Below are 12,603 nucleotides of genomic sequence, written 5' to 3' on the forward strand. Positions count from 1 at the left end.
AGAACAAATTATATAATCATGAAGACAACACGAACAAATGAAAAAAAAAAAAAAAAAAAAAAAAAAAAAAAAAAAAAAATAAAAAAAAAAAAAAAAAAAAAAAAAAAAGAAATTAAATAAATATAATTACTTTGTTTGTTTGCTGTTTCACTCCTTACCTATCTATTTACTACCTACTACTTAACTTGATTTAGTAACCATTTCACTAAATTAGGGAGGATTTACAGTAGGAGATAAATCAGGATTTCCTCGAAGAAATTTGTTACTATTATTACACTATCAAAGTTTATCAAAAATTTAATTTATTATTTTTTTATTTTTTTTTAATCAAGATTTGAGAAATTAATTTTTTTTTTTAAGAACTTCAATTTACTTTTTTCAATTTACATTCAACAATCAACAATTTACTATTCCAAGGGTGGTTTAATATCTAAAATATCTATATACTAACATTCGCTTGAAAAATAGATGTCATACGATAATTATCAACAACACCCAAATCATCAGAATAATAATATTCAACAACCACCCATACCACCTCAGGATGGAGATGGTTATTATCAACAACCTCAATATGATCAAGATCCATATTATAATCAAGAATATCATCATCAACCTTATGATATGAATCAAAATTATCAAGATCAACCTTATCAAGATCAATATGGTCAAGTTAATCATCAACAACAACAACATCCTTCTCAACAACAAGGTGTTGGTGGATATAATGCTGATCCAGAAGCTTTTAGTGATTTTAGTTATGGTGGTCCAACTCCAGGAACCCCTGGTTATGATCAATATGGTACTCAATATACTCCTTCACAAATGTCATATGGTGATAATCAACAAAGATCTTCTGGTGCATCAACTCCAATGTATGGAGGAGTTCCAGGAGGATATGATCCAACTCAATTTCAAATGTCATCAAATTTACCATATCCTGCTTGGTCTGCAGATCCTCAAGCTCCAATTAAAATTGAACATATAGAAGATATTTTTATTGATTTAACAAATAAATTTGGTTTTCAAAGAGATTCAATGAGAAATATGTTTGATTATTTTATGACATTATTAGATTCAAGAAGTTCAAGAATGAGTCCAGCTCAAGCTTTATTAAGTTTACATGCTGATTATATTGGAGGTGATAATGCAAATTATAGAAAATGGTTTTTTTCTTCACAACAAGATTTAGATGATAGTTTAGGATTTGCAAATATGACATTAGGTAAAATTGGTAGAAAAGCAAGAAAAGCAAGTAAAAAATCTAAAAAAGCAAGAAAAGCAGCTGAAGAACATGGACAAGATGTTGATGCATTAGCAAATGAATTAGAAGGTGATTATTCATTAGAAGCAGCAGAAATTAGATGGAAAGCTAAAATGAATGTTTTAACACCAGAAGAAAGAGTTCGTGATATTGCATTATATTTATTATTATGGGGAGAAGCAAATCAAGTTAGATTTACACCTGAATGTTTATGTTATATTTATAAAGCTGCATTTGATTATTTAGAATCACCAATTTGTCAACAAAGAACTGAACCAGTACCAGAAGGAGATTATTTAAATAGAGTTATAACTCCTTTATATAGATTTTTAAGATCTCAAGTTTATGAAGTTTATGAAGGTAGATTTGTTAAACGTGAAAAAGATCATAATAAAGTTATTGGTTATGATGATGTTAATCAATTATTTTGGTATCCTGAAGGAATTTCAAGAATTATGTTTAGTGATGGTACAAGATTAGTTGATATTCCACAAGAAGAACGTTATTTAAGATTAGGAGAAGTTGAATGGACAAATGTATTTTTTAAAACTTATAAAGAAATTAGAACTTGGTTACATTTTGTTACAAATTTTAATAGAATTTGGATTATTCATGGTACAATTTATTGGATGTATACTGCTTATAATTCACCAACTTTATATACTAAAAATTATGTTCAAACAAGAAATAATCAACCATTAGCTTCATCAAGATGGGCTGCATGTGCTATTGGAGGTGTTTTAGCTGCTTTTATTCAAATTTTAGCTACAATTTTTGAATGGATGTTTGTACCAAGAGAATGGGCAGGAGCTCAACATTTAACAAGAAGATTAATGTTTTTAATTTTAATATTCTTAATTAATTTAGCACCTGTTGTTTATACTTTTAAAATTACTGGATTAACATTATATTCAAAATCTGCTTTAGCTGTTTCAATTGTTGGATTTTTTATTGCCATTGCTACATTAGTATTTTTTGCAGTTATGCCTTTGGGAGGATTATTTACTTCATATATGAATAAAAGATCAAGAAGATATATATCATCACATACTTTTACAGCAAATTTTATAAAATTAAGAGGTTTAGATATGTGGATGTCATATTTATTATGGTTTTTAGTTTTCCTTGCAAAATTAACTGAATCATATTTCTTTTTAACATTATCATTAAGAGATCCAATTAGAAATTTATCAACAATGACTATGAGATGTGTTGGTGAAGTTTGGTATGGTGATGTCGTTTGTAGACAACAAGCCAAAATTGTTTTAGGATTAATGTATTTGGTTGATTTGTTGTTATTCTTTTTGGATACATATATGTGGTATATTATATGTAATTGTATTTTTTCAATTGGTCGATCATTTTATTTAGGTATTTCAATTTTAACACCATGGAGAAATATTTTTACAAGATTACCAAAAAGAATTTATTCCAAAATTTTGGCAACTACTGAAATGGAAATTAAATATAAACCAAAAGTTTTGATATCACAAATTTGGAATGCTATTGTTATTTCAATGTATAGAGAACATTTATTAGCTATTGATCATGTTCAAAAATTATTATATCATCAAGTTCCATCTGAAATTGAAGGTAAAAGAACTTTAAGAGCTCCAACTTTTTTTGTATCACAAGATGATAATAATTTTGAAACTGAATTTTTCCCAAGAAATTCAGAAGCTGAAAGAAGAATTTCATTTTTTGCTCAATCATTAGCTACTCCAATTCCTGAACCATTACCAGTTGATAATATGCCTACTTTTACTGTTTTCACTCCTCATTATTCTGAAAAAATTTTATTATCATTAAGAGAAATTATTAGAGAAGATGATCAATTTTCAAGAGTTACATTATTAGAATATTTAAAACAATTACATCCAGTTGAATGGGAATGTTTTGTTAAAGATACTAAAATCTTAGCTGAAGAAACTGCTGCTTATGAAAATAATGATGATAATAATGAAAAATCAAGTGAAGACGGATTAAAATCTAAAATTGATGATTTACCATTTTATTGTATTGGTTTTAAATCTGCTGCACCTGAATATACTTTAAGAACAAGAATTTGGGCATCATTAAGATCACAAACTTTATATAGAACAGTTTCTGGTTTTATGAATTATGCAAGAGCTATTAAATTATTATATAGAGTTGAAAATCCTGAATTAGTTCAATATTTTGGTGGTGATCCAGAAGGTTTAGAATTAGCATTAGAAAAAATGGCAAGAAGAAAATTTAGATTTTTAGTTTCAATGCAAAGATTATCAAAATTTAAAGATGATGAAATGGAAAATGCTGAATTTTTATTAAGAGCTTATCCAGATTTACAAATTGCATTTTTAGATGAAGAACCTGCATTAAATGAAGATGAAGAACCAAGAGTATATTCAGCATTGATTGATGGTCATTGTGAAATGTTAGAAAATGGTAGAAGACGTCCTAAATTTAGAGTTCAATTATCAGGTAATCCAATTTTAGGTGATGGTAAATCAGATAATCAAAATCATGCTATAATTTTCCATAGAGGTGAATATATTCAATTAATTGATGCAAATCAAGATAATTATTTAGAAGAATGTTTAAAAATTAGAAGTGTTTTAGCTGAATTTGAAGAATTAAATGTTGAACATGTTAATCCTTATGCTCCAAATTTAAAAACAGAAGATCCAACTTCAAAAAAGGATCCAGTTGCTATATTAGGTGCAAGAGAATATATTTTTTCAGAAAATTCAGGTGTTTTAGGTGATGTTGCAGCTGGTAAAGAACAAACTTTTGGTACATTATTTGCAAGAACTTTAGCTCAAATTGGTGGTAAATTACATTATGGTCATCCAGATTTCTTAAATGCTACTTTTATGCTTACAAGAGGTGGTGTTTCAAAAGCTCAAAAAGGTTTACATTTAAATGAAGATATTTATGCTGGTATGACTGCAATGATGAGAGGTGGTAAAATTAAACATTGTGAGTATTATCAATGTGGTAAAGGTAGAGATATGGGTTTTGGATCAATTTTAAATTTTACAACTAAAATTGGTGCAGGTATGGGAGAACAAATGTTATCAAGAGAATATTATTATTTATCAACTCAATTACCTTTAGATAGATTTTTATCATTTTATTATGGTCATCCAGGTTTTCATATTAATAATATTTTTATTCAATTATCTTTACAAGTATTTATTTTAGTATTAGCTAATTTAAATTCATTAGCTCATGAATCAATTATTTGTTCATATGATAGAGATGTTCCAGTTACTGATGTTTTATATCCTTATGGTTGTTATAATTTATCTCCAGCTGTTGATTGGGTTAGACGTTATACATTATCAATTTTTATTGTGTTTTTCATATCATTTATTCCATTAGTTGTTCAAGAATTAATTGAAAGAGGTGTTTGGAAAGCTTTCCAAAGATTTACAAGACATTTTATATCATTATCACCAATGTTTGAAGTTTTTGTTGCTCAAATTTATTCATCATCTGTTTTTACTGATTTAACTGTTGGTGGTGCAAGATATATTTCAACTGGTAGAGGTTTTGCAACTTCAAGAATTCCATTTTCAATTTTATACTCAAGATTTGCTGATTCTTCAATTTATATGGGTGCAAGATTAATGTTAATTTTATTATTTGGTACTGTTGCTCATTGGCAAGCTCCTTTATTATGGTTTTGGGCTTCATTATCATCATTAATGTTTTCACCATTTATTTTCAATCCTCATCAATTTGCTTGGGATGATTTTTTCATTGATTATAGAGATTTTATAAGATGGTTATCAAGAGGTAATACTAAATGGCATAGAAATTCTTGGATTGGTTATATAAGATTATCAAGATCAAGAGTTACTGGTTTTAAAAGAAAATTAGTTGGAGATGTATCTGAAAAAGCAGCAGGTGATGCTTCAAGAGCTCATAGATCAAATATATTTTTTGCAGATTTTATTCCTTGTTTGATTTATACTGCTGGATTATTTGTTGCTTTTACTTTTATAAATGCTCAAACTGGTGTTACTACTTATCCTTATGAAATTGATGGTTCTGAAGCTGCTCAACCTGTTAATTCAGTATTAAGATTAGTCATTTGTTCATTAGCTCCTGTTGTTATTGATTGTGGTGTATTAGCAGTATGTGTTGGAATGGCATGTTGTGCAGGACCAATGTTAGGTTTATGTTGTAAAAAAACTGGTGCAGTTATTGCAGGTGTTGCACATGGAATTGCAGTTATAGTTCATATTATATTTTTTATAGTTATGTGGGTAACTGAAGGATTCAGTTTTGCAAGAATGTTATTAGGTTTAGCAACAATGATTTATGTTCAAAGATTATTATTTAAATTTTTAACTTTAACTTGTTTAACAAGAGAATTCAAAAATGATAAAGCAAATACTGCATTTTGGACTGGTAAATGGTATAATACAGGTATGGGTTGGATGGCTTTTACTCAACCATCAAGAGAATTTGTAGCAAAAATTATTGAAATGTCAGAATTCGCAGCAGATTTTATGTTAGCTCATGTAATATTATTTTGTCAATTACCAATTTTATTTGTTCCATTAGTAGATAGATGGCATTCAATGATGTTATTTTGGTTAAAACCTTCAAGATTAATTAGACCACCAATTTATTCATTAAAGCAGGCACGTTTGAGAAAGAGAATGGTAAGGAAGTATTGTGTCTTGTATTTCACAGTTTTATTGTTATTTGCAATAATCATCATTGCACCAGCCGTAGCATCGGGCCAAGTTAAAACCGATATTTTTGCAAATATTGGTTCTAAAGGCTCGATTGCTTATGGTTTATTTCAACCTAGAAATGTTTCAAACAATGATACTGGTAATAATAGACCTCATTCATACACCTGGAGTTATTTGAGTACAAGAATGACTGGACACACTACACCTTATTCAACAAATCCATTCAAATAAGGAAAGAATCAAGTATATAGAATATTTTTTAATTTTATAAATCTTTTATTTGTTATATTTACTATTATTATTATTGTTATTATTTTTTGTTCTATGAATTGTTTTATAAATTGTTCTATAAATTGATTTTCTATAGGTTTCTTACTCTTGAGTATCGTCATCTTGATTCTTTTGATGCTGTTGAGTCTTTTGATGCTGTTAAATGAGTTTATTTGACCTATTTGATTTTGCATTGTTGTATTGTATTTAGTGAGTTTTAATATGCAAAATTTGTTAAGGAGTGTTTCAGATTGTTTAGGATTTTGAATAGCAGCATATCATTATTTTGACCAAACCTATTGAACATACAATCGTTGTTTATTGTTAATATGTTGGATCTATAGCAGTATAAGCTGATTCAAGACGTGTTGCTCACTACAATCCTCACTACAATCCATAGTAATATAGCTTATAGATCTTATAGATCTTAACTTGAGATTCACTAAACTTGAGATTCACTAAACTTGAGATTCACTAAACTTGAGATTCACTAAACTAGAGATTCACTAAACTAGAGATTCACTAAACTTGAGATTCATTAAACTTGAGATTTCCGCCCAAAACTCAAGATTTCCGCTCAAAACTCAAAATCTGAATTAATAGTGTTAATAAAAACATACCAGCGTCTAAAACCGATATTTTTGCAAATATTGGTTCTAAAGGCTCGATTGCTTATGGTTTATTTCAACCTAGAAATGTTTCAAACAATGATACTGGTAATAATAGACCTCATTCATACACCTGGAGTTATTTGAGTACAAGAATGACTGGACACACTACACCTTATTCAACAAATCCATTCAAATAAGGAAAGAATCAAGTATATAGAATATTTTTTAGTTTTATAAATCTTTTATTTGTTATATTTACTATTATTATTATTGTTATTATTTTTTGTTCTATGAATTGTTTTATAAATTGTTCTATAAATTGATTTTCTATAGGTTTCTTACTCTTGAGTATCGTCATCTTGATTCTTTTGATGCTGTTTATAATCGTCCAAACTAGTGGAGAACTGAAAACAAAATAGATTTATTAAAGGTAAAAGCGCTCGATAATTCTAAAAGATTTTTATGTACCCTTTTATTTGGAAAAATACGAGAGTCTCTTCACATGTAAGTAATTAATTATTTTGAGAACTAGTTTTAAATCATAGTCTTTCTTGAGTTAATTTTTATTTTAGTTTTATACAGTGATGATCTTGTTTCAAAAGACGAGTAATTCATAATATATTTTTTCTTGGCTATTTCACATGAAATTTTCAAAATATTTATGTACATTTAGCTCAAATCCTTCATAATTAATGGGATTTATATGTTTAATAACAATAACAAGCCCTTGTCGGTATTAAACTGAATCTTGTCTGGAATGTTCATAAGTTAATCATTTAATTTGAATTTTGATAATACTTTCAAATTAGAATATTATAATCTTACAGTTAATTGGTTTATCGGTTTTGTGTGATGTTTCATGTTTCATGTTTCATGTTTCCTTTAATTTCATCCATTGTTACTATTTTTCAATTTGTTTCGAAATTAAACTCATTGCTTGCATATTTTTTTGAAACTTGAAATTACATTTGTATATAAGGAACATGAAATCGTTATCTTATTATACATTTGTATATAAGGAACATGAAATCGTTATCTCATTAGAAATTTTTACTCTAGTATATTTACACTGAAATTTCAAACTATAATTTCAGTTGTCACTTATTATTGCAATATTTAGTTTAAGCTATCATTTTTAAATCCACTGATAATAATAAAATGGAAGATTCAAATTTAGCTAAGCTGCCTGCTGATGACAAGCCAAAAAAAAACAATGATGAATCACATAATGAAAAAGACAAAGAAGAAAAATTTCATTTCAAATCTGGTTCAAAACCACCAAAATTTAAAAAAATAACACCAATTGAAATAGATGATCCTAAAATTCAAGGTGAACCAATACATTCAATATTAAGAGATCTTGATGCTATTGATATATTAGATGTTCATACAAATATTGGTCCTGATTTTAAAATTCCAATATATTTACATCAACCAATTTTAATTTCTAAAGATGGAACTAAATCACAATCGAAAATTAGAGATAGAAAACCTTTCAATTTTGAACAAATTAGATTAGATTTAGATAAAGGAGAAAGACAAATAAGATTAAATTTAGAAAAAGAGATCAAGAGAGAAAAACAAAAGAGGTCAATTCAAGAACAAAGGGGGGAAAAGAGAAGAAGGAGCTAAATGAGAGGACCTTTTGAGATAACTAATTCTATAGCATCATACCTAACGTTTATAATATAAGTTTCATCTAATAAATTTCTCATGTATTCCTCTTATAATTGTTTTTATAAATTTAATCAAAACATTACAATTATAAGTCTTTAAGTTATTTCAATAATCAAAGAACGTTTTTCCTCATATTTAGAATCAGTGAAGTATAAGGAAAAAAGTAGAAAAGAGTTAGTGAAATAGAAATATAAATAATCATTACACACATCAATATATTCGTATAAAAAATATTTAAACTTACCATCGTATAAAAACAAACCGTGGGGATAAAACAAATGCTTAATTCAACTTTGGAACATCAAAAGTATCAATTATTGATCCATTCATCCAAAGTAAATGAATATTCATTTTGACTGGCATCACATTTCTTCAACTGTAGTGATAGGAGCAATATCTTAATCAAGTTGGTTTGCAAAAAAACTGTATTCAGGCATATATGGTTCATCAGCATGCATTAATTGAAAATCAAATGCTTGAGCCAATAATGTAAGATATTTTTTCATCTTGGTAGGATCATCATCATTTTTTAATGAAGTATAAAGCTCGAAATGAGGTCCATCTAATCTATTCATGAATTCTAATAATTTTAATTTCGTTTCCAACTGTAAAATTCTAAAAATTATTTTTAATTTAAAATCACTAGTTTCCTGAGAAGCCTCCATAAAAAATTCTTGTCTTTCTTCAAAATATTCTTTTATTTCTTTTGCAAAAAATGAGAAGTCTGATATTGATATATTACCCATTTTAAATATTGATGATGATATTGATAAGAATTTAATAATGATAACTAATAAATAATAATATAAATTTAGCAAACCTTTTAACAATGAACCTAATGTGTGATGTAATATCGACTAAGTTTTAATGATGACTCTTAAATATATAATATGAATATTATGTATTAAGATGAATGATAGTTTAAACTAATGAAAGTTGAAGGAAACATAAAATAATTAAAAAGATTCAAATTTCAAATTTCAAAATTCAAGGACTTTTTCAAACATATTTATATCCTTTTGTTTTTTTCTTATTAATTTAAATTTTTTGAGTATGTGTTATATTAATATTAAACTCTGAAACAAGTATTAATTAACTCCTTAATATTAATTTTAAATTGTAGAAATTAACACACAAAAATAATATACATAATTGATATCAATCACAGGAAGTATAGATAACTAACAAATTCAGTTTAGTTTTCATTGTCAACCCATTGCATACAAGGTGTCTGAAAACTTAGGTTTTGCTTATTTTGATTATGCATGATAACATTTCAAAATCTCAGTTGTAATACGTATGAATTGAATTTAAATATTGAAAATTACATAAATAGTATCCCGGGGATGGTAAATTAAATCCTTAAATCATAGAATTGATAACTTTAATTGAATGTAACATGGTGCATTCTAGCTGTTTTGAAAGATGAGATTTATATGGATCTTAGTTGTTAATCATCATGATATTATGTTACTAGTATCACTCGTTTTTGATGATTGATAAATTTATAAATAATTTTTCGGTTACGTCAGAAAATAAAAAATAATGACATTGAATTCATGACAGTAATTCTTTCAAATTATAAAACGTAGAAATACTTAAACTTGATCTTGAAATATAAGCTTAACCGAAGAAAAACTAATAAGCCAACCAAGATACAACAGCCATTACCACTCTTGTTTTAAATTCACTAAAAATGAGTCTATTTCGAGGTCATAACATCCCCAAATCAAGTAGGATACTATTATTTTTATTAATTACAATTACATCTACATTATTCATCCTTAAATACAAGACTTATAATTCATTAAAATTACAAGATTCTACAAAACCCATTAATTTTCATGATATAAATATTCCTTTTATTCAATTGATTCCTAATAGTACAATATATAATCCATGGAGTATAATTACATCAATATTTGCAGAAATTTCAATATTAAGTTTTATATTTTCATTTATTATATTATTTATTGGTTCAAAATTTATTGAAAGATTTTGGGGTTATATAGAAGTTATAAAATTTATTTTGGTGGTAGGTAGTATAACTAATTTTATAACTGTTTTAATTGCTATATTAATTAATATAGCAAGATCAGATAGTGAAAATATGAATAAACCATTGGGAGGTGGTATATCATATTATTTTGGATTTTTAGTTGTTTTTAAACAATTAATACCTGAACATAATATTGTATTATTTCAAGGTTTAATTAATTTTAGAATTAAACATTTACCTTTTGCTTCATTAATTATTTTAACTATATGGTCAATTGGATTTGGTACATTATATCCTGCTTTACCATCTATAACAAGTTTTTTTATAAGTTATTTTTATCTTAGATTTTATCAACTGTTAAAAACTGATTCAATTTTACCATCAAATAATCAAGATTCTTTATTAGTAGGTGATGCATCAGATACTTTTCAATTAGTTGAATTTTTCCCAAATTTGTTAAAACCTTATTTAACTCCAGTTTTTAATCAAATTTATGAAATTGCGATATTATTAGCTTTGGTACAACCTTTTAATGATGAAATTATTCAACAAAGTAATTCAAGAGCTCAAAAAAGACAAGAACAAGTTAATCAAATAAATAAAAGTGTTGCTAGTTCTGTTGCAGAAAGAAGGAGACAAATTGCTTTACAAGTAATTGAAGATAGAATAAATAAAGAAAGTGGTAAGGTGTAGTATAGATAATGTAAAACAATTGACTCGTAACGTGTTTAAAAATTTCACTCTCGCGATATTTTTTTTTTTTATTTTGGTTAATGGAATCAAGATTATAATATCACCAGTGATGTTTAATACTAGAAACACATTCAAGCCAAGGTATGGTAAGAATAATTCAATATTACCATTACCTGCTAATTTCAATAGTATAACAAAAAGAAAAAATATTTCATTTATAATCATAACATTTCTAATAATATGGTATTTTATAAATCCATATAGTTGGATAATATCATTATTTAATAGATCAACAATACCACATTATCCACAACAACATCCATATTCATCAAGGTTTTTTATAGAACAAAATTCAAAATATATTTATCCACCAATTGAACATGCACCAACTTTAAATCAAATAACTCCACAAAAATTAATAACTTCAATAAAACAAGGTGATAGAACAATATTAAAATCTTTAAATTATTTAGATAATCCAGATCCAACAGTACAAAAATTGAAAGAAGATGATGAAAATTCTAAAGATCAATTAATGAGAGTTAAAAATTTTTTCAAGAATCAAGATAAAATTATATATAAATCAAAAAATTCAAACAATTATCCAAAAGTTATTATAGTAACTGCAGTAGATTTTGAAAAATATTCAGTTGATTCATTAGCTAAAATTGTTCAAAATAGAGTAGATTATGCTCATTTTCAAAAATATGGTATATATGTACGATGGTCACAAGAGTTTATACCACAATTAGGATCATTTGATTCTTTAAAACACTCGGAAAAATCAAAATGGATAAGATTATTTTGTTTAAGAGCTGCAATGTTTGCATTTCCTGATGCAAAATGGTTTTGGTATTTAGATCAAGATAGTATGATATTAGATTTAACAAAAAATATTGAGGAGATACTATTAAATGAAAATTCTTTAAATCAATTAATGATTAGAGATCAACCATTAATTCCCAAGAATGGTGTTATAAAAACTTATAAAAAATTAAAATCTGAAAATGTTAAATTAATTTTAACTCAATCAAAAGATATGATTGAAACTATTTCATTTTTAATCAAAAATGATGATATTGGTAAAGCTATTATTGAAATCTGGTCAGATAATCTTTATTTTAAATATGCAAATTTTCCTTATGGACCTGATTCTGCATTAACTCATATTTTACAATGGCATCCTTTTATATTAAGTAAAACTGTTTTAGTTCCAAGAAAATCAATAAGTTCTGATCACTTATTTAAAAATGTTAAAAAACCTCAACAACCAAATAAAGATTTAGATTATGAAGATGGTGATTTTGTTGTACAATGGAATAAATGTAAAGGTGAAGAATGTGAAGAATTAACAAAATATTATCATAGTAAAATAAAAAAACAAAAGAACTAAAA

At 26.4% G+C, this 12,603-nt stretch overlaps 5 protein-coding genes across 5 annotated transcripts; 4 read left to right on the forward strand and 1 right to left on the reverse strand. All coding sequences in view use genetic code 12, as the record gives it.

Moving 5' to 3' along the window:
- Positions 1–468: 468 nt before the first annotated feature.
- GSC1 (1,3-beta-glucan synthase) lies at positions 469–6,189 on the forward strand (the record flags this gene model as incomplete). Its single annotated transcript, XM_051760179.1, has 1 exon — positions 469–6,189. One exon carries the CDS (start codon positions 469–471, stop codon positions 6,187–6,189), a length of 5,721 nt encoding a protein of 1,906 aa, XP_051612005.1.
- Positions 6,190–7,997: 1,808 nt separating this feature from the next.
- Positions 7,998–8,471, forward strand: KGF55_005194 (uncharacterized protein; the record flags this gene model as incomplete). The annotated part of the gene is made up of 1 exon (XM_051760180.1): positions 7,998–8,471. One exon carries the CDS (start codon positions 7,998–8,000, stop codon positions 8,469–8,471), a length of 474 nt encoding a protein of 157 aa, XP_051612006.1.
- Positions 8,472–8,914: 443 nt separating this feature from the next.
- On the reverse strand, positions 8,915–9,262 carry KGF55_005195 (uncharacterized protein; the record flags this gene model as incomplete). The annotated part of the gene is made up of 1 exon (XM_051760181.1): positions 8,915–9,262. The coding sequence occupies one exon, from the start codon at positions 9,260–9,262 to the stop codon at positions 8,915–8,917; it is 348 nt and encodes a 115-aa protein (XP_051612007.1).
- A 950-nt stretch (positions 9,263–10,212) lies between these two features.
- KGF55_005196 (uncharacterized protein) lies at positions 10,213–11,208 on the forward strand (the record flags this gene model as incomplete). The annotated part of the gene is made up of 1 exon (XM_051760182.1): positions 10,213–11,208. The coding sequence occupies one exon, from the start codon at positions 10,213–10,215 to the stop codon at positions 11,206–11,208; it is 996 nt and encodes a 331-aa protein (XP_051612008.1).
- A 109-nt stretch (positions 11,209–11,317) lies between these two features.
- Positions 11,318–12,601, forward strand: MNN11 (alpha-1,6-mannosyltransferase; the record flags this gene model as incomplete). Its single annotated transcript, XM_051760185.1, has 1 exon — positions 11,318–12,601. The coding sequence occupies one exon, from the start codon at positions 11,318–11,320 to the stop codon at positions 12,599–12,601; it is 1,284 nt and encodes a 427-aa protein (XP_051612009.1).
- Between the last annotated feature and the right edge of the window lie 2 nt (positions 12,602–12,603).

Source organism: Candida pseudojiufengensis (assembly GCF_024610245.1).
Source record: "Candida pseudojiufengensis strain CBS 10847 chromosome Unknown scaffold26, whole genome shotgun sequence".
In the NCBI taxonomy this organism is placed as follows: domain Eukaryota; kingdom Fungi; phylum Ascomycota; class Pichiomycetes; order Serinales; family Debaryomycetaceae; genus Lodderomyces; species Lodderomyces pseudojiufengensis.